The 23,442-nt window shown below is 33.0% G+C and overlaps 1 protein-coding gene across 47 annotated transcripts; it reads left to right on the top strand.

The window, feature by feature from the left end:
- Window positions 1–6,827: 6,827 nt before the first annotated feature.
- LOC114268986 (uncharacterized) lies at window positions 6,828–16,506 on the top strand. Of its 47 annotated transcripts, none has more exons than XM_082920962.1 (10): window positions 6,828–7,242; window positions 9,800–9,969; window positions 12,358–12,463; window positions 12,597–12,735; window positions 12,846–12,966; window positions 14,508–14,564; window positions 14,647–14,686; window positions 15,719–15,844; window positions 16,076–16,150; window positions 16,261–16,506. In XM_082920962.1, coding segments are annotated over exons 3-8 (378 nt in total). In that variant the 5' UTR covers window positions 6,828–7,242; window positions 9,800–9,969; window positions 12,358–12,461; the 3' UTR covers window positions 15,738–15,844; window positions 16,076–16,150; window positions 16,261–16,506. The 47 variants fall into 47 exon arrangements, 45 of the variants coding, with proteins under 45 accessions (XP_082777088.1, XP_082777089.1, XP_082777087.1 ...); XM_082920963.1 differs by having other exon boundaries at window positions 9,800–9,999; XM_082920961.1 differs by having other exon boundaries at window positions 9,800–11,964.
- The last annotated feature ends 6,936 nt before the right edge of the window (window positions 16,507–23,442 follow it).

Genomic DNA, 23,442 nt, shown 5'->3' with positions numbered 1-23,442 from the left:
TAAGCTTTTTCTGTTGTTTGATTTTTTTTTTTTTTTTTTAACGTTTCTATATTTTGTGTATGTGCAGAGGAGGTTAAAATGTATGCTGAAAGAATTAATGTGACAATATATTTTGTTACATTTGAAAAAAGTATATTAATGAGTTTTTAGTTTTTCCTGAAGTGTTACATCATACCCGCTACATTGTCACATTTAGAAAAAGTATACTAATGAGTTTTTAGTTTTTTTTTTAGTGTCACATCATACCCGCTACGTTGTCACATTTGAAAAAAGTACACTAAGGAGTTTTTAATTTTTTTGGAGTATCGCATCATACCCATCACATTGTCACATTTGGGAAAAATAAACTAAAGAGTTTTTAAATCATTTACAGTCAAAGAGAAACAAAAGATAAATGTTGATACTTGAAAAGTTATTTGTTTTGAACAACCCAAAGTTTTAGAATATTCTGGAAAAAAAAGTTATGCATATAAGTTATAAGACAATCTTTGAAAAAAAATAAAATTTGTATAAATTTGTGTAAAACAACTTGGAAAAAAATAAATAGGACTACGAATTCTATAAAAGTAAATTCTACATAATCACACATCAAATAGCCAACTCTTGTATCAATCTGCACTTTGCTTTTTTACTTCCTCTGCAAACCCAATCAAAACTTCCAAATTTTGGCCCCAAAAGAACTCTCTCTCAATCTCTAAACATAATAATTGTTCTTCTTCTTTACATCTCTTTCTTCCTCAATTTCTCATTTTTCTGCAATCCATTTGGGCTTCTTCAATACTCAATTGCATTCTCTGAAAAATCAAAAAATTAAAAAAAAAAAATCATGTAATAGAATGATTGTAATAGGGGAAGAAGAAAAAAATAATAATAATTATAACCAAAAAAAAAAACACAAAAACAAATAAACAAAAATTTCAATCATTTAGAATATAAAAATCGAAAACTTTTAAATCACTTACCGTCGAAGAAAAATAAAAGATAGCCTTCTATTGGTTTGTACGTCTTGTGCCATAATTGAATAAAACACATTTATACTTTCTTTAAAAGAGAAAAAGAATGTACAACTAGAGGAAGAAAATAAAAGTAAAACTAAATAGTAATAATAATTTTTGATTAAAGGAAGTTATTGGAGAAGATAAGAAGTCATTATAGAGTATTTGTTTAGAGAATGTGGTTGAGTGAGAAATAATTGAAGAGTAGGTTTTTTTTTTTTTTTTTTTTAAATTATGTAAATATCACATGGCAAAAACTTTAAGAAACCAAGGTAGAGGCTCATTTAATATAATATAATAGCATAATAGTATAAATTTATATTCTCCTTTTAATTTAGCTTTTTTTTGTTGTTTGATTTTTTTTTTTTTTTTTTTTTAACAACGTTTCTATTTTTTGTGTATGTGCAGAGGAGGTTAAAATGTATGCTGAAAGAATTTTTGTCACATTTGGAAAAAGTACATTAATGAGTTTTTAGTTTTTTTGAAGTGTTATATCATACCTGCTACATTGTCACATATGGGTCACGTTGTCACATTTAGAAAAAATATACTAACGACTTTTTAGTTTTTTGGAGTGTCACATTATACCAGCCACGTTGTCACATTTGAAAAAAATACACTAAGGAGTTTTAAATTTTTTTTGGAGTATCACATCATACCAATTACGTTGTTACATTTGGAAAAGGTACACTAAAGAGTTTTTAAATCACTTACAGTCAAAGATAAACAAAAGATAAATGTTGATTAGCAATTACTTGAAAAATTATTTTTTTGAACAACACAAAGTTTTAAAATAATCTAGAAAAAAAATTAAGTATATAAGTTATAAGACAATCTTGGAGGAGGGGGGGGGGGGAGAGAGAGGAATTGTATAAATTCGTGTAAAACAACCTGGAAAAAAATAAATAGGATTACGAATTCTATAAAAGTAAATTCTACATAATCACTCATCAAATAGCCAACTCTTGTTTGAGTCTGCACTTTGCTTTTGTACTGCCTCTGCAAACCCAATCAAAACCTCCAAATTTTGGCCCCAAAAAACTCTCCCTCAATCTCTAAACATAATTATTGTTCTTCTTCTATTACATCTCTTTCTTCCTCAATTTCTCATTTTTCTTCGATCCATTTGAGCATCTTCAATATTTAATTGCATTCTCTGAAAAATTAAAAAGTTAAAAAAACAAAATCATGTAATAGAATGATTGTAAAAGGGGAAGAAGAAAAAAAAAAAAACCAATATTTCTAACGGGAAAAAAGACAAATAAACAAAAATTTCAATCATTGAGAATATAAAAGTCAAAAACTTTTGAATCACTTACCATCGAAGAAAAATAAAAGATTGCCTTCTATTGTTTTTTACGTCTTTTGCCATAATTGAATAAAAATACTTTTATACTTTCTTTAAAAGAGATAAACATTGTACAACTAGAGGAAGAAAGTAAAAGTACAAGTAAAAAATAATAATAATAATAATAATAATAATAATTTGATTTGAGAAAATTATTGGAGAAGAGAAGAAGTCATTATAGAGTATTTATTTGGAGAATGTGGTTGAGTGATAAATAATTGTAGAGTAGGTTTTTTTTATTATTATTAAATTATGTAAATGCCACAAGGCAAAAACTTTAAGAAACCAAGGTAGGGTCTCATTTAATATAATATAATAGTATAATAGTATAAATTTTTATTCTTCTTTTAATTTTGTTTTTTTTTTTTTTTTTTGGTTTTTTTTGGAATGTTTCTATATTTTGTGTATGTGCAGAGAAGGTTAAAATGTATGTTGAAAGAATTGTCATATACTTGGCAGGGCAACAAAAAAAAGATCATGATACTGATGACGACACAACGAAGATGAAGATGACAATAAAAGTTGTTTGATGATTGCATGAGATTGAAGATGTTCTTTTGCAAAGCAGCAATGATTCATCCCACTAAAAACATCACCACTAATAACACTAATGCATTAAAAAAGTAAAAAAAAAAAAAAAATATAACTCCAAGACTAAAACATCACATCATTAATAGCGGGATCCACTGCCACCTAATTAGCATTTTTCTTTGCAAAGAGTAATAAAAGTTGTTTGATGATAGCATGTATCTCATATCTAAACATCGAGTGTTGGTAGTGTGGACACGTGTGAAGTTTTTGTCAAATAAATTAATAATTGGTTCACAAAATTATTTAGACAATTATTTCATATAAGTGTATATACTCATGCATTTTTTTTCTTCTTTTTTTTTTTTTTTCCTTCAAATCTTATGTCTATTTATGTTCATAGTTTATTAAACAATTAAAAACTTACTTTATATTTTATTTTTGAAATTAATCACAAAATCTCACTTAAGTATTTAATGGATTTTGGAGGTTGATTCTATTTTTATGGTTTGTTTGTTGCTTTATAAACCATAAAAATAATCCATTATTTTCTCCCATCAATCCGCGGAATTGACTTTTAAGAAACAAATGTGCACCAATAGTCAACTATTTCACAAATTTGATATCAGGAGAACACTCCATCTAAAATTTCACAAATTTGATAATCAGAAGAACACTCCATCTATAAATAAATAAATAAATTATCATGACATGAATCTGACCACTCATTCTAACTTTCACGCAATCAATTTATGTAAACTATCTTAATTTTTTGTCTAATAAATTACCCATCCTAACTTTTAGGCAATCAACTTATATCTTAATTTTTTGTCTAATAAACTACTCATCTTAACTTTCACGCAATCAACTTATGTTAGCTATCTTAACTTTTTGTCTAATAAACTATTCATCCTAACTTTCACGCAATCAACTTATGTAAGTTATCTTAATTTTTTGTCTAATAAATTACTCATCCTAACTTTCACGCAATCAACTTATATAAGCTATCTTAATTTTTTGTCTAATAAACTACTCATCCTAACTTTCAACGAAGATGAAGATGACAATAAAAGTTGTTTGATGATTGCATTAGATTGAAGATGTTCTTTTGCAAAGAGTAATAAAAGTTGTTTGATGATAGCATGTATCTCATATCTAAACATCTGGAGTGTTGGTAGTGTGGACACCTGTGAAGTTTTTGTCAAATAAATTAATAATTGGTTCACAAAATTATTTAGACAATTATTTCATATAAGTGTATATACTCATGCATTTTTTTTCTTCTTTTTTTTTTTTCTTCAAATCTTATGTCTATTTATGTTCATAGTTTATTAAACAATTAAAAACTTACTTTATATTTTATTTTTGAAATTAATCATAAAATCTCACTTAAGTATTTAATGGATTTTGGAGGTTGATTCTATTTTTATGGTTTGTTTGCTGCTTTATAAACCATAAAAATGATCCATTATTTTCTCCCATCAATCCGCGGAATTGACTTTTAAGAAACAAATGTGCACCAATAGTCAAATATTTCACAAATTTGATATCAGGAGAACACTCCATCTAAAATTTCACAAACTTGATAATCCGGAGAACACTCCATCTAAAAATAAATAAATAAATTAACACGACATCAATCTGACCACTCATTCCAATTTTCACGCAATCAACTTATGTAAGCTATCTTACTCATCTTAACTTTCATGCAATTAACTTATGCAAGCTATCTTAACTTTTTGTCTAATAAACTACTCATCCAAACTTTCACGCAATCAACTTATGTAAGTTATGTTAATTTTTTGTCTAATAAACTACTCATCCTAACTTTCACGCAATCAACTTATGTAAGCCATCTTAATTTTTTGTTTAATAAACTACTCATCCTAACTTTCGCACAATCAACTTATGTAAGCTATCTTAATTTTTTATCTAATAAACTGTAAACAAAAGTTGTAATAAACAATTTATTGACCAATGGAAAATAAATACAAAGAAAAGAAAACTACAAATAGCTCAGACAAATTGTAACCACATAACACATTAAACAAAATTAGTTTAAATAAAAAAAATTTTAAAAATAATTATTTAAAAATCAAGAGACAAATATTTTTAATTTTTATTTTCTAATTAACAATTTTTAACATTAATAAACTATACCAAGCAATTACATTCACACCATCCATTGGTGTGGAAATGGGTATGAATGCTTTGTGTGGCACATAATATTACTGCGTGGAATAAAATACTCCTTTGTTAATGGGGGACTCACTGAGGTGCCGTTTGATAACATTTACGTTTTTAATTTTCTATTTATATTTATAAAAATTTAAAAAATTTAAATAAAAACTTGTTTGGTAAATTTTTGATTTATAAATCAGTGATCTCAGTTTATAAAATTGGCCAAAACATGTAAACTCAAAAAATATGTTTCCGTTTTGAGTTTTAAGTTTTTTTTTTTTTTTATCACCCAACATTACCCACCACCAGCCATCATTTTCCACTACCGTTTTCCGTCACCACCACCCACCCCCCACCACCACCAGCCACCCATCCCCCACCACCACTTGCCACCACCACTCACCACCCATCTACCACCACCACCCACTACCCGCCACTACCACCCACCTGCCACCTACTAGCCACCACCACCTGCCACCCACTTGCCACCACCACCCATCACCTACCACCTGCCACTACCATCCACTGCCCGCCACCACCACCACTCACCACCCACCTGCCACCACCGTCCACCACTCGCCACCACCAGCCACCCACTACCACCAGCCACCTGCCACCCACCCGCCACCACCACTCACTCACCACCCACCACTGCCACCACCACTACCACCACCATTACCCACTACCCACCCGCCACCCACCTACCACCACCATCTACCACCCACCACCACCACCACCACCACCACCACCACTACCACAACCCACTCACCACCACCCACCACCGTCACCCACCCACTCACCCACCACCACCACCACCACCACTACCCGCTACCTACCTGTCACCACCCACCACCACCCGCCATCCACCACCTACCTGCCACCACCACCAGCCATCTGCCACCCACCTGCCACCACCACCAGCCGCCGCCACCACCGCCACCACCCACTCGCTACCACCCGCCACCGCCACCCACCCACTCACCGCCACCACCCGCCATCCGCCACCCACCGCCACCACCCACCCCCACCGGCCATCTGCCACCCACCTACCACTCGCCACCACCGCCACCACCACCACCACCCACTCGATGCCACCCGCCACCGTCACCCACCCACCCACCACCACCACTCGCCACTTACCCACCACCACCCGTCACCACCCACCACCATCGGCCATCCGCCACCCACTTGCCACCACCACCTACCGTTACCACTTTCCATCACCGTCTTTCGCCGCCACTTGCCACCACTTGTCATTTCTCACTCTTTTTTATATTTTTAAATTTTTTTAAATATTTTGTCAATTACCAAACGCGTTTGTAGTTCATGTTTTTCTAAAAATAAATAAAAATTAGTTTATAAAACTTTTATAAATATAAATTGAAAACGTAAATGTTACCAAACAGACCCTAAATGATCAAGGACCTACAAAGGACCCATAGGATAGGACACCTCTTTTCTTTTGAATAGTTTGTCATAATATCTTACGGGATTCTTATGATCTCCATCGTATGAACGTCAATAAGGTTTTCCTTGTCATCCTTTAAAAAAAATTAAAAAGACAAAAATTTATTATCTAATTTAAGTCACATCATATTCCTATCACATCATTTTAAATTTAATTTATATTTCATAAAAAATCAAAAAATATACTTATTTAAAAAATCCCAAACAACCTCTAAATTTAAGTCGGATTAGTGTTTGTTGGAGCTTTTTTTTTTTTTTTTTTTTTTTTTGCCTAACTTCTAACTTTTAGCTTAAAAAAAAAAGAAAAGAAAAAAAGAAAAAAAGAAAAAAAAGGCTAATTCAAGCTTTTTGGTAGCCTTGAATCTGCTTCGACTTCAACTTCCACGGATTATAAGCAAGGTGAAAATAAAAATCAAAAGCTGGTTGAACCAGCTTCAGATTCTCACGGGTAAAACGCGGACTGCAATTTGACTTAAATGTCTAAGTGTTATGAAATATTGACCCTTTTACCACCTATATATATTCTCTTTTTTTTGCCCTAATCTCTCTTTGGCAAGAGATCAGCAGCAACGCAGCAGCAAGTTGCGACACTGGTTCAGTTCCGGAGACGTGAAGCTCTGGTTTGTTTCCGGCGTTGGTTTGCTTCCGGCGACGTGCGGCTCTGATTCGTTTCCGACTCTGGATCTGTTTCTCTGTTCCTCTATTTCTCTCTTTCCGACTCTGGTTCGTTTCCTTCATCTTTGATTTTTCTTTTTCTTGCTCGGCATGCATGTTTATATATATATATATATATATGTATTGTTTTGGTTATTTTTTATTTTAAATTTGTTCAGCATGTATTTCAAATATATATATATATATATATATATGTATGTATTTCAAATTTGTTCAAATTGGGGAAAATAAGAATAGTTAGGGTTTAGGAAACATTTGGGGAAATTTATTTTGATGTTAAAAATTTGTGTAGGAGTTGGTTTATTAATGCTCTGTTTGGGTAACAGCATAAATTGGGTACAAAGCATAACGATAGTAACAGCATAAATAACTGGTCTAACGATAGTAACAGCATCCAAAGAGAAAGAATCTTTGTTGTGATGATTATGAGGCTTTTTGTTTTTGTTGATTCTGTCCATGTATGGCTATATGCTTTTTTATGGGGACATGGTTGTTGAATTACGACGTCCAAAATTCTTAACGCTATGTTTGGTAACTTATGAGAGAAAAGAAAAGAAATGATTACTTAAGTAATAAGAGAAAAGAAAAGAAAAGAAATGATTGTAATTTCTCTCCTTTTTGTTTGGATAAGTAAGAAATAAAAGAAAAGAAATGATTGTGATTTCTCTCTTTCTTGTTTGGTTAGATTTCATTAAGAGAAAAGAAAAGAAATTATTTAATGTTATATTACCAAAATAACCTTTTTATATTTTCAATCATTTTATTTCTTTTATTTTTATAGGGATAAAATTGGTATTATGAAAATATAAACATTTGTGGATTTCTTTTCTCTCTCAATCTCTCCACTTTTGGGAAGATTGAAAATAAGGGTTATGAGAGAAATGAGTTTCTCTCCATTTCTCTCTATTTCTCCCCATTTCTCTCCACTTAAGATAATCAAACAAGGAAGAGAAATACATTTCTCTCTATTTCTTTTCTTTTCTCTCCAAATCACGCAATCCAAACACAGTGTAAGGCAAAAGCTTGGGAAGTTTTGAACACACTAGAGATGTTTACGGGTTGTGTTTGGTTTGGTTTTTTCTTTGGTGACATGTAGCCATAGGAGGAGGATTCTAAAATTCGAGTTGCTTTGGTTTGTGAAACATTTTCCTGGAAAGTTTTTGGCAGCAGACACATAAATGCCTCTAGAGCAGTGAAATTTAAGTTTCCAAATTAGAAATAGATATGATAATCTGAGTGTGAATAATGTCCCCAATTGAACATAGCCATAGCCTGTGACCTTAGCTTAAGCCATTCAATTAACAAACCTCAAAATGTGTTTTAGTTTGATTTGTTTACATAATAAGCTAATCTTAAATGAACTTTTAAGAAATTGAACATAAGTCGAACTGTTTTATACTGAATCATTTTACAGCTCTAACCACTGCCCTCTCTCAGCCTTTTGGTTTCAACCTGATGGTCCCTTGATAACATGAAGGCCCAATATCAAATCCTTAACACCAGCTGTGTGTTAAAGGACTATGGTCCTGTGCTATTCACTGCCTATAATTGTGAGGAATTACATTAAAATTTTGTAAGTACTATCATGAAGATTAAATTACATTAAAATTTAATGTAATTTGTGAGGAATTATGAAGATTAAATTTAAGTACTATCATGAGGAATTTCATTAAATTACCTTATGAATTACATTAAAATTTTGTGAGGAATTATGAAGATTAAATTATATTGACCCTATAATTGTAAGTACTATCATGTGTCACACACACCATTTAGTTTTTTTATTTTTTTGTTGATATGATTTTTAATATTATGAGTAAGGGTTTGTTCAAATCATTGTTGCAATTCAAGTGTTTTTATTATTATGATTTGTTTAATAGAAAATGAGTTCCCAACCGCCATCACAATCTCCAACAATAATAAGGGTTTGTGTAATATTTATTTCATTGTATTATTATTTAAAAATAATAGGGTTATGTTAATTTGGTGTTGGAATGATCTCTTAATATGTAATTAATAGAAAAAAGTCTAAATAAATTCAATTTACAACTAACAAGGGTAAAAAAGACATTTACACAGCAAAAAGTTACTTCACAGCTTATTTAACAAACATTACTCAGCAACTTAAATCTATAATCCAACAGCTACACCAAACAGATTAACAGCTTCTGATTAAAGCCATAATCTATAATCTGTCAAGCTATAATTTATAATCTGTTTTAACAGCTACACCAAACGGCCCCGTTGTTTCACTACAACAAAAGTTGTCTATAACCACGTTTTTTAGGCAACGTTTTTTGACAAATGTTGTGGAAGGTGTAAAGTGAAATTAAAAGCACGCGTTATCCTCTTATAAGCATGCGTTTCACTTTATAACGGTGCTCTGTCTTTATTTCTCTTTTCGTCTCTGTCATTCTCTCTCTATCATTTTGTCTAGATCTAGGGTTTTCTGTGTCTCTCCTCATGCTCCTTGAGAGATTCATCAGGTTCGATTTCGATTACTTGTTCAGATCTAATTCTAAATCCATCGATTCTTGAATCGATTTGGTTGAAATTTCTTGATGATCTTTTGTTTTTCTTGATTCTGATTCTGATAATTTTGCAGAGGAAGATGGACCGGTTGAGTTGCACGAACGTGAGGTTACGAGACCGAGGAGTGAAAAAGGATTGAGATCATGTATCGGGATCATGAATACTGGGTTTTGAAGGGATTCTATCTAGGGTTTCGAGCGCGATGGCGTTGAATGCGCCCTACCTGTTGAAGCTCTTCCTAAGGTTAGTCCTCCCGTCACTACCGCCCCTCTGGTCTCGTCCTCTCTCTCTCTCTCTCTCTCTCTCTATTGCTCCATCAGATTTGGTCTCAAACACATGATTTACTATCTTCCTCGCTCTTCGATCTGGCCTCTCTTTAGTCAAATTGTACTCTTTTTAATCTTTTCAGTTGCTATTTTTGGTCTACTCTCTTTTTAATAGAATCTCATTCACTTTGCTCTTTCTGTATTTCAATCTCATTAGTTTCAATTTTTTCAATCTATGTTTGTATATTGGTAGAACATAATTTTATGTATTTCTAATGAACATATGTAATTAGAATATGTTATTCCTTTTTGTCTTGAAGGAAGAACAATAGAATCCTTGAATTTTTATTTTATTTTTTTTAATTTTTTTTAAAAAAATTCAGATTAAGGGTGAGAATGAGATTCAGCCCAGTTGATGTGGGAGCCATGAGAAGATGATAAATTGATTACTAGTATGAAGTAGTTAGTCTTGTTAGTATAAGTTGGGTATTGCATCACTTTTTCTATTTATCTTAAATTTTTCATTCCCTGAACATGTTATGTATGAACCAAGACTGCACTGCATGAAAAAGCAGGAAAATGAAAGACCACATTCAAAATCAATTGGATTTTGAGTGAAAGAGGTTCACTGACCTTGTAAGCATCTAAGGCCCCGTTTGTTTGGAGAGTTAGAGGGGGGATTGAGATTGATAGTGAGGCGGAACCCATTAATATTATGTTTGTTTTGAGAAATAGAGAGGGGATTGATAGTGAGCTCCGGATTAGGATGGGCCTCCCCATGGGGATTTGGATGGGCCTTCAAGACTTGGTATTAGAAAAATAGCCCAGCGGACTAGAAATTTTTTATTTATATTTATTTTTTATTTTATTTTTTACATGTCGGACATTTTTTTTTGAACATTAATATTTAATTTTTTGTATTTTTTGTTAAGTAAAAATCATTATTTTATTTGTTTTATTTTTTTTAGGAATTTTTATTTTTTAAATTTTTTTTACATATTGGGCATTTTTTTTAAAACATTAAAGTTTAATGTTTTTGTATTTATTTTATTTGTTTTATTATTTTATATTTATTTTATATAAAAATAATTTAACAATCCCTACACTAACAACTATCATCAAAACAAACACAATTTTACTTCATCCCCTCACTATCAATCCCCTCATTATTAATCCCCTCCTTAGTTGCATGAAGCGGGGGCGGGGGAACGTAGCCACTTAGAGGAGTCGTAAATTAGGAGCGCTTATATATTATTTTTATTAATTATATTTAATTTATTATAATAAATAATGAATAATAAATTATGTTCAAATAAATAAAAAATAAAAATTAGATCTTTTATTTTAAAATTTTTTAACAAATCCGATAATTAATTTTTATTTTAATAATAGAAACTTCTTAGGTTGGTAGCGTCTCGGGGAGCTATATATATATATATATTTTAATGCACATTAGAAGTTTTTTTATAAATATTTTTATTTTAATATACATTAATTGTTTTATTTATTATTAAAAATTATAATAAATAAGGAATAATAAATTATGTTAAAATAAATAAAAAGAAAAATTAGATATTTTATTTTATAATTTTTTTTATTATATATGGTTTAATTAGATTTCTTTTAAATAATTGGATAATTTATTTTATTTATTATATGTTAAAAAGTTAAGAAATAATAATTAAATATTTTTTATTACATATATAATATATGATAAATTATATTTATTATATATATATTATATGATAAATTATATATATTATATATGATCTATCTAGAGACGAAGAGAGAGTGTGTGAAGAGAACAACGACAGAGATGAAGAGCAGAAGCGGAGACGAAGAGAAAGAGAGAGAGAGAAGCACAGAGAAAGTGACGAAGACGAAGACGAAGACGATCGAGAGAGTGACGAAGACGATCGCGAGAGTGACGAAGATGATCGAAGCCCTTTCTCCTCTCATGTTGACGTCGAAGGTTAGGGTTTCTGTCTGTCTGTCTGTCTCTCTCTCTTCCCTTTACGATCCCATCTTGCACTGAATCGCGTTTCTCTCTCCACAGAAACGCGATTCTTACATGTTTCTTACTAGGAATCGCGGAATCGCGATTCTCACCTAGTTGCGCGATTCCTGCAACTAAGATGCCCTCCATTTTACCTCTGAAAACAAACGGGGCCTAAGGGAATTTCTGACTTCCTCTAGTGTGATTTTGACATATTCCATGATGTTTATAAGATATGAATGATTATTGTAAAATAGTTTGACATACCTGGAATGAATGGTACATTGTATTTTCCTAGAATGTAAGTGTTTATTTACTTTGTATTTTCCTTGAATGCAAGTGCTTGAAAAATAATCTCAATATTTGCAGAGGATGAGGAACTTGTCACAAATGCCCTCGAGACAATTGTGAATTTGGCACCACTCCTGGATCTTTGAATCTTTCGTTCATCAAAGCCTTCATTCATCAAAATTATGTAAAAATTGACTTCTTATTTTTCTTCACATCATGCAACTATGATTTCCAATTTCAGAATTGCTTGTTCCAAAAATAGAAGGAGAAGAACCCCCCTTATTCGAGAATTTTCTCACTGGTATTTGTCAAACCAGGGAGAAACATGCAGTCCAAGCCATCATTGGGATGCTGAAATCTTCTGTCAAAGCCTGGATTTTTGGGGCTGCAAAGTTAATTGGTCGTCTGATAATAAATCCTGATAATGAACCTTTCATTCTTCCTTTCGGCCCACAGGTTTGATATTACTCTTCATACGATCCCTCTTAAATAAAAGTTTAGTTTAGTTTATATTTTATGTTTTATATTTGTGATTTATTTAGTTTCAACTTAACCGTTCTGAGCAGAAATGTGATCTCCGGGAAAGTTCTTTGGCAAAAGTTGAGAGTCAAAGAAGGAATGCTTCAAATTTCCACTGCCTGTCTCCAGATTACGAGATTAAAGAAACAAAAAATATATACGTGGACAGTAAGTATTTATTTTTACATGGAAGTTGCTAATCGGGGTTTAGCCAAAAATGTCTTTATATTTGGATTTCATTTTCATTTATTTGAATTCATCTATTGGCGGTGTTGATTGAGAGGTTAGAAACATAATGACTAGATCTTCTGTTTGGTGTCCTCAACATTCCACCCTACCTCATACACCTCTCTCCCACCTCTGGAATGAAATATTTGCTATATTTGTGATGTATCTATTATATAGCATTTTTCAAGGCCTTGATATATCGGTATTGCCCATGGTGTTTATAAATTTACATTAATGTCTCTAATTGTTCTGAACCGATATCAGTATCTTACATGTCCATTGATGTTACCATATCTTTATGATAGTGATAAATCTTCATTATGATATTATATTCCTTGGGGCCACACTTAAAGAGAAACCAAAAAAATCTGTACATAAATTTTTTGCATCTTTCTATTCATTGGATTTTTAACATATCTAGTTTTAATTTCTTCCTTGAAGCAATATTCCTCCATTATATGCTTTTCCTGTGTGATTTATTTCTGCCGCAGTCCCTTATGTTTGGGTGTTGATGTCTGGTGACTTCAGAGACATACTTGATCTTTTTGTCTGTCAACTTGATCAACCAGTATCAGATTGGAAGCTGGCCCGTTCTAAACTCATAGCACCTTCAGCTGAACTTTTTGCTCATTCCATTATATTCTCGTTGTTGCTTCATGAGATTTTCCTCTGGAAAATGAAATCTAAGGATTCTTTACCAATTGTGTTAATAAACCTATATTTTGAGATCGAAACTTCGCTTATAATTTCAGTATATTGGTTCTATTTCTGGAAGTAGTTTTAATTTTTTCAGAAAGAAATGGGAGATTACTTGATGAAACTTCTTTCTAAATTAATTTCTGAAAATTGTTTGTCAAAAAGTTTTCTGAAAACTTAATTTCCTTTCCTGTTTGAAATTCTTCAAAAGAAAGACTAATATAGTGAAACAGCATGTTCTTAAACTCCATGTCATTCCAATATTTCCTGAATTCTCTTACTAGTTTCCATTTTTGAATTTTTGGCAGATCAATGCCATTTATATTTGAGCCTTGTCAAAGGATATAGAATTTTAAACATTGTTCCCTACATGCATTTTAAATTTGATTTCTCCTTCCTCGTGTTAAATCCTATGAGTTCAACAATAGATACGCAACCTATGAGCTTTTGATTACATATATACGTTATTATAATAATAGGCGGTGTTTGGGAAGATTTTTGTTTGGGTTTTTTTTTTTTTTTTTTTTTTTTCCACTAAAAGACAGTTCTTGCAAAACCAAAAAAAACAAATCCAAACAAAATATCACATCCAATCTCATAATTATTTCACTTTTTCTCTCACAAACATCACATCCAACCACAAAAAACCTAACTATCTTCCCAACCACCAAAATTTTTTTCTCCAATAATATCCTACAAGTAAAAAAACTTACATAAAAACCCACTTCCCAAACACCCACATAATCTGTTGCTCAAAATATTGATTTGTCTTCAATTATTTGCAGGTAATGAGTCCCTCAATGGCACTGAAGGGACGAATTCAGTTAAAGTTTTGAATGGAGGTCTGCTATCAAATGCTATCTACACAGTTTTTAAAGACGTGTTTGATAGAATCTGATTCATGCAGAAATTTTCTTTTGGCAGTGGCAGTTGTACAAGGAAGGACACGCACTCCGGTTGAGAGGTTTGAAAGGAGAGAGAGATTAAATAGTGATGAAGTTCAGGCACCTGATACAACCCCTCAAATAATACCTAAGACCCCTCAAATAATACCCGAGACGGCTAAAATATCCCCCGTGTTATGGTTTCCCCCCCTCCCCCAAAAATAGTTATCTTCTGTGGCTATTGTGCATAGATAAATCGATATGTAATTTGGTTTCAATTTATATCACCTCTCACTCACATAGGATATTTTGAATAAGTAGACTACATTATTTTGTTATATGTAGATCCTAGTAGTCCAAATCCAACTACCTTCACCTCTATCGTGTCTAGTTGCCGTCAATTACCACCATAAAGAACTGGTCACTAAACCGTAATTATTACAAGGTATCAACAAAATCAACCTTTAATGAAATATTTATACATTTTCTAACAAATACCTATCTCTTTCTCTCATCCCTTTGTTGGACCCAAACCTCCATCAACCATGAAAGCACCACCATTCCCTTTGCAACCCCCTCTGTTACAGATAACCACCACCTCACGCTAGTTCGCTCACCCAAGACAAACTAACACTAGCTTTCATATCTACCATTCATAGCTCTAATCAGTCAACTCCATTGCAAAATATTTAATCAATCCTCAACTTACGTATCTGTAGATGTAATGAAACCATAGGCTACAACTCAATTGAACTAAACCTTTCTCCCAATTACTTGGGATTGGCATGGATCCTATTAAGCCATTTCACCAAATTCTTAGGATCCATGTTTATAAAAGGATTGACAAAGTTATTCATTAAAAGAATTGACTGTGTAAAGATAAAACAGTACTAACAGATAAATTAGCCAGTGTTAATGGCTTGTTGTAATGAGAGTTGTGTTCCATTCTGGACTATCTAAAATAAAACCTTGTATTTCAGATTTTTTTTTTTTTTTATTTTTATTTTTTTTATTTTTTATTTCAAGGCTTTTCTCTCATATAATGCAGACATATTCTTAGATTTTGTCAAGTAGTCTTTTGAATATTTATCATGCTACTTGGAAACTTACAGAATGGACATCCACAAATAACTGAATGGGAGTTGACATCTGCAAATGATGGTAATGCTGCTGAAGATCTGATGTAGAATCATGATGTATTCTTAAGTACCCTTTGGTCTCACTTGACAAAATTACAGGTATGTGGATCTGATATATTACTATTTTGGCATTATTGCTGATTGCTGAAATTATCTCATCTATTAAGCAGTTTTCCTGCATGGAAAATTACTGGATGTTTGTAATAATCGACAAACTTTTGCCTCCTATTTTCCATTTTGAAGAAAATTGCTATTTCTCTTATGTTAATTGCATTCAAGCATCTTGTTTTATGTAAGGATGCAGATAATATAAAATTCTAATGAATGTAGGTGGTGTGCCATTTTTTGGAACGGAATAATATCAAGGGTGCTATAGATGCTACGAGGAAGTTGCCTGATCATTCTGTAGGTATTTTTTGGAGGATTTCAAGCGTGTTGCTTGCTCGTTTCAGTTGGTTCCTATTGGTAACCAATTTCTTCCTTGTTTAATTTTATGAAGAATGTATGTGGTGTAGGTACAAGCAGACCTGATCAGTGTTCTCATGGAGAAAATGAAGATTCTTACCTTAGGTTTGCACTAAACAACATGGGGGGCTGATTTGAAGAAAATTCAAACTGTTTGACAGTATATGATTGAGATTTGTAAAGTTGTAGGGTTAAATCTCCAAGGAGCTAGAATTTTTATGGTCTTTAATTTGGCATTGTAATTCAAATTTGAGCCAACCTATGTTTTTTTATATTAATTATCAGTTAATTCTCAATCTCTGTTCTTAGTTAAATGTATATAAATTCTTCGTTAATTTTCAATTTCCATTCCTAGTGAAATTCTCAATTAATTGGGTTGTGTTCTGAAAAAAAAAAAATGAAAAAAATGATGAAAAATGCAACTAAATGATGTCATCATGACATCACATCTAAGGCAAGTATTAAAAATGAAGAAAGGTGGCGTTTTTCAAATAACGTCACTAAATGACGTCATCATTACAGCACTAGCGGTAAAGTAAGCGGCTGCTAAAGATTTTGCGACGTTTTAAAAAACGCCGTCTAATGTTTTTAGTGACTTTTTTGAATTGCTGCGAAGCTATTGCATCGGCTGTATTTATGACGAAAATATTAAACGTCGCAAAAGCCCATTGTTGTGTTTTTCAAGTCTATAGCTAAAAGTCAAATTTCTTGCCGTGTTTAATTTGAGAGAATAGTTTAAATTTGGTGAGTTAATTTTGAGATTTGACATTTGAGTCATTTATTTGTTAAAATTGATTAAGTAAAATATGTATATAAAAAATTATGATGATTATATACCGATAATTATATATTTTAATCACATTTATATTATAAAAAATATATGATTACTCATTAAATTATATTTATCGTTTATTTTTTTAGACAAATATAATTCAAACATATAGTTATCGATATTTGATCATCTTGATATTTTCTATGTATAAAAAGTGAAAGATTATGATGACTTAAATTAGCCCAAAATGAGCCCACTAAAGCTCAACTAGTCTCTCAAGTTAGATATAAAACTTTTTTTTTTTTTTTTTTAAATATTTCTGTCCAAGAAAGGGACTCTCATTTTAAAGAATAGTTGCCCAATTAGTTAGGTTAACTCTTTGTCTAGTTGAATGCCCTTTCAAATATGAATAAACAATTTTACTTATTTATTTATTTTTTCTTGTCAAGATATTAGAATGTTAGTTTTGTTAGTAAAGTTATATTACAACTAAAGGAATCATTGATATTCCATCAGCTTGAATTTTTAACCTTCTCATCACCACACCCTACGGCATGGCTATAATTTCACTTGGATAAACATTTTCTACGAGGAGGATTCCCTCTAGTAGAGGGGCAATTTCACTAGCTCGGTTTTGATAATTCGAACTGTTCATTTTGTCGAGCATTTCGTGCATTTTATCCACAAAGCGATTTAGATTGATCTGATATCTACAACTTATTTAATTTATTATTTTTGTCATAAAAAAATGTATGATTTAGTTTTTAAAAACAAAAATTATCGTTCATTGTTGTAGAAAAAAACACAGTAAATTGAACAAATTACAGTTATTGGATCAACCTAATTCTTTTTGTGGATGAAATACATGAAATACCCAATAAAATGAATGGTTCGAATCAGCTCCCAATGAAAAGTAAAACTACCCATCATGCAACTGTAGAAGTTGATCCTACTGATAGAAAGGCTTTGAATAAGATACGGGACCAGTGATATGCCCCACGGGCCCAAACAACCCCCTTCAGTAGTGGTGTAAATGTAACGACCCCAACCTCCGTATTATTTTTATCTAGTATTTGAATGGGCATAAATTGCACAATTTTGTATTTATTAGAAACTTATTTGTTTGTATATGAACTATCTTTTTAATTGGCGACTTAGAGTTCAAAATTGAAAGTCCAAACGACTTCAAAAATCAAAATTGGTTAATTCAATGGCTAGTTAGAATTTTTAGAATCATATGGTAAGTTTGATTAAAATTTGATTCGAATCAAAATAATTAGAATAAAATAATCATAATTGATTAGATTTAAGCCCACTTGATTAGCCTTAAGCATAGGTGATTAGTGAGGCCTTAATCACCCTATATGTATATTTGTTAAACATGCTTAGACTTCATTTTACATCAACTTTGTGCTAAAAATTTGAGAGCTAGAGAGATAATTCAACACTTTATAGAGAAAGAAGAAGAATTCAAGAGAAACCAAGGGAGGTTGAAGAGATTAAGCTTAATTGAGGCTAAATTCAAGCTCAAGGTATGATTCTAACCTACAATTCATGAAGTTAAACCATGTAGGAAAATGAATTCACCAATTTGTAGGACCATTTGCATGTAATTGAAAGAAATGAGCTAGAATCAACAAGAGTTTAGTGAATTCAAGTGAATTGTGTACATGCATGCGTAATTCTCTACTTTTGAACTTAGTTTCTTCAAAATTCATACATACATGGGCTTTACTTGGGTTATTTCTTAAAGTTCTTCATAGTTTTGCACTCAACATTTCATATAAACATGTTTTTCTTTATACTGCCATTACTCACTAGGCTCCAGCTCACCCTTTTTCCTAATATATATGTAGTTGAGCAAGTGGAACGTCATGTCTAAAGTCGCCTTGACGTCTACCCTTTTGAAGCCTTTTGGAAAGTGCCTCTGTGAAAGGGCGAGCTTGGACTCAAGAGGAGTTAAGCATTGTCAACCTAACTTTTGTCTTGTTTTGTTCTTGTTTCTTTGGACAATTTTGCAACTTGTATGAATGATGTAGGGTGAGGAGTCTAACTTTGGACTATTGTATATAAGTTTTATGAAGTTAAAGTTGGTTTTTACTACTTATGATTTTCGGCATGTATGCACTGCTTAATGGCTCATTGTTACTTTATGCATTGTTGTATTATAATTGATTTGACTTTGAGGCTGAAGGTAATCTGGGATTACTGTCCGGTTGCGACCTGAACCTCTAGGGGCGAGCTAGGGTCGTGACAGAGTGGTATCAGAGCATGAGTCATACCTCACTCACTTGTTCATTGAACAATAAGATGTTTAGAAAAGACTTAAGAATTGCATTCATTGCATTTGAATGACAATATGAGATTACTTTTGAAAATGTGTATATGTATATGTGTGTTCATACAATGTATTTCTCATGATACAAGTTTCATATAGATAATGGTGAGAACACAAGGAGATGAACTAGAGGAGTCTACCTCCAACCATCTTAATAGGATGGAAAGAATGATGCGCGATATGGCTGAAAGCCTAAGACAACAACAACAATGGCAACAATAGCAACCACAGCCCATACCTCTGATGCTTGTACCACCGATGCCAGATCATCAAACAGATGATAGAACCATTGCCCTCACCAAGGAATTTAAAATGATGAAGCCACCTTTGTTCTATGGGGGTGTTGATCCATTAAAGGCAAAGGCTTGGGTGTTAGGGATCAAGAAATTGTTCGAAGTGTTTCAGTGTACAGAGACATAAAAAGTTCTATTGGCTACCTTCACTTTAGAAGATGAAGCAAGAGGGTGGTGGATGTTAGTGCGAGATACTAACAGGGGGATTAATTGGGCTTAGTTTTTAGAGATCTTCTATGAGAAATACTTCCCGTAGTGTGTTTGAGATAGAAAAGTGATAAAATTTGAGCAGCTAAAATAGGGAAATAAATCAGTGGCAGAATATGAAGCTGAGTTTACTGAACTAGCATGGTTTACACTGCATTTGGTTGATATGGACTACAAAAAGGCCATAAAGTTCGATGGAGGTCTCCGTGACTCCATCCTTTATAGAATCAATGTTTTGAAACTGCTTAAATATGTTGATGTGTTAAACAGGGCACTTATGTCAAAGGCAAACCTAGTCGCTCACAATCGGAATTTCGAATGGAGAGGTAAGAGACAGAACATTAGTAAGGGAGCAACATCATCAATGAGCAAGAAATCAAAATCTAGTAACTCAAGCTCAAACCAAAGTGCTAATTTGGAACCCAATTGTGCTATCGTACCACGGGAGCTTACTATCAGTGTGGAAAAGTCAGTCACATGGCAAGAGATTGTACACAACCTCGACGGAATGGCAACCGAGGCATTACAAGTTCATCCAGGTTAGTCCTAGTAGCAAGACCCAACACAACTCTGGTGACAACACAAAGTGATGTAAGGCAAGGAAGAGTGATCGCACTTATTCCAGGAGATACTCAAAACACAGAGGCGGTAGTTTCAGGTACACTTTCTATTTGTGGCCAAACTGCATATGTATTGATTGATTCGGGTTTCTTTTGTTTCTATGGTATTTGCTCATAAATTGAATAGACCCATTGAATCCTTAGGTTACATATTATGTGTCACATCACCAATGAGGGAATCTATGTTGTGTTCATCTATGTTTTCTGTATGTGAATTATTACTTGGAAATGCCACCTTATATGCTAATTTGTTATCCCTTGATATGAGACATTTTGATGTGATCTTAGATATGGACTGGCTATCTAAGTATTATGCAACCATTGATTGTGCATCTAAGCAAGTGGTATTTTGACCTCTGGGTCAAGATGAATTTTATTTTGAGGGTAAGGGTGTAGCTCCTCCACCATAATTTATACCTGCAATGAAAGCACGTAAACTAATTAGCAAAGGATGTCAAGAGTAATTATGTAGTGTGATAAATGATCAAACCATGAATATTACCGTGGATAGCACCTCTATAGTAAGGGATTTTCCTTGATTTCATTGTCGGTCTACCTCGAACACCTAGAGGTATGAATGCTATTTGGGTTATTGTTGATAGATTGCCGAAATCTGCTAATTTTCTTGTTGTGAAAACTTCGTTTAATGCCTATAGACTTGTCATTATTTATATTGATGAAATTATTCAACTACATAGAGTTCCAGTGTCTATAGTTTTGGATAGTGATCCTAAATTTGTTTCTAGATTTTGGAAGAGTTTGCAATTGGCTACGGGCATAGAATTGAGATTTTATAGCGATTCCGGTTTTACCTTTCTGTATTTATTGTTTTCCGGACTTGGGTTCCGTGATGTTGGTGGTTGTATTCCTTGTTGTCATCCTTTAATTCCGCTTGATTGAGTTTTAGGATGTCTTGGGCAGAGTTTTTACAGGTTGGTTAGGCTTTGGTTTCAATTCTTTGTTGCCCAGTTTTTAGGAGGTCTGCTCGAGCGGGTCTTATTGCGCTCGAGCGGAGATTGCACACTCCCAGTATTTTGGTGCTCTGCAGAACTTCTGCAAGCATGTTTTTCACACTCGAGCGGGTTTCTTTACGCTCGAGCGGTCGCGCTCGTGCGGGTGGTACTTTTTGGGTGTAAGTTCTGGGAGGGAGAAATCTACGCTCGAGCGGACTGGTTTTCACGCTCAAGCGGATGTACTTTATTCTTATGTCTTGGCGCTCGAGCGGGTTTACTTGCGCTCGAGCGGATCTAGTTTTTGTTCTTGACGCTCGAGCGTTGTGTTTTCCGCTCGAGCGGGAATGTCGTACAACAGAGGGCAGCTGGGCATTTTTGAATCATTTTCTACACTTCCTCTCTCTTACTTTTCCAAACCGCCATTTGAGAGCTTCTCTCTTTAGAAACTCCCTTCTCTCTAGGGTTTGATCTAGTTAGAGTGCTTCCCTCCCCTTTGGCCTTTGTAAAAGTTGGGTTGATCGTCGAGGGCTACATTTTGATCCGAGAAACTTGTGATTTGGAGCAACTTCGTTTTCGTCATCTTCTTCTTTGGGTGTCATCTTTTGAGGTAGGGATTCATACTCACTCTTATGGTCTTTGACATAGATTTTTGGTTGCTTTGATAAAGTATTGAAGTTGGGTAATTTTGGGACTTAGGGTTTTAAAATGTTAAAAAAGGGTTTTTTTATTTTGATTCTAAAATGTGTATTGTGGATTTCAAAATAATGATATTGTTGTTGGTTGTTGATATATGGACCATTGGGTCAATATTGGGAAATGGGGTAGAAAACCCTTATTACTTGTATAAATTAATTGGTATGATTAATTTGGGAAAATTGTGGTTATATGGAATTGAGTTGGAAATAATGAAATTGGCTCATTATATAGTAGAATAGTGGAGTTGGATTTATTAATCGCTCACTTTCGAAAACATTGATATTTTATCTGTTGGAGCTTTTATTATCTGTTTAGAAATAATTGCTTGGGCTACCGGTGGAGGGTAGTTTTGATTGTTGTAGACAATGCATGATGATTAGGCAAACTAAAACTAATCAGTTGGATATGTCATAGAGTATGACGGTTGATAGAATACATTAACGTTATGTATTGATTGATTGTGTATATGACCTTTGTGTATATACGTTGTGTGTGCGTGGGAGGAGATAGGGGATGTGCTCCACGGTTTAGGGGAAAATAGGGGATGGACCTCTAAACCGGATGTTGTTTGGGAGGAGATAGGTGATGGACTCCACTGATACAGCTCATATGCTTGTCAGTTAAAGTGTTGATACAGCTTATATGCTTATCTATGGAAGTGTTGATACAGCTCATATGCTTATCTTTGGAAGTGTTGATATAGCTAATATGCATATCTGTTGAAATGTGGATACAACTTGTATGCTTATCTGTTGAGATGTTGATACAACTAGTATGTTTATCTATTGTAAAATGGGAAACGTTTAATATGAGTCACCGTCTCATATAAGTGGTTTGCCAGATTCTGAGCCGTTGATGTAAATTGTGAAATTGATAAGAAATGAAAACTGAAATGAAACATGAACATAGTGGTCATGAAATGGAAATGGGTTATTAATTGATTTATGGAAATTGAACATTTATCAAATGTTAATGTCTTAGTTATTGCTCATATTGTGTTTAGTATATTTCTACTGGGTGTTGGCTCACCCTATATGGGACATTATTTTCAGGTTCAGGTAGTATGCCACCTCCAAGGACATAGCTTGGATGATGATGAGAGTTGAAGACTCTTTTTGTTCATTTTGTTTGTATTACATGTATATCAAGCCAAGGGCTTATTTTGTATAGAGTTAGTACTCTTCTTTTGTGTAACTAGGTGTTGACTTGGAAAGCTATAAGCCCATAGGGCATTTGCTTTTGTTGTTAACATGTAATACAGTTGTAAGAATTACTCTGATAAATAGAAATGGTTGGTTTCTTTTATATCAATGCATGTCTAAAGTGATGGGTTTTATGTATTCTTTTGAGGGC

The sequence above is a fragment of the Camellia sinensis genome, chromosome 3, assembly GCF_055761805.1.
Source record: "Camellia sinensis isolate YWXY chromosome 3, ASM5576180v1, whole genome shotgun sequence".
NCBI classification, from domain to species: Eukaryota; Viridiplantae; Streptophyta; class Magnoliopsida; order Ericales; family Theaceae; genus Camellia; species Camellia sinensis.
The sequence above is the reverse complement of the archived record's forward strand: the minus strand, read 5'-3'. Positions and strand labels throughout refer to the sequence as shown.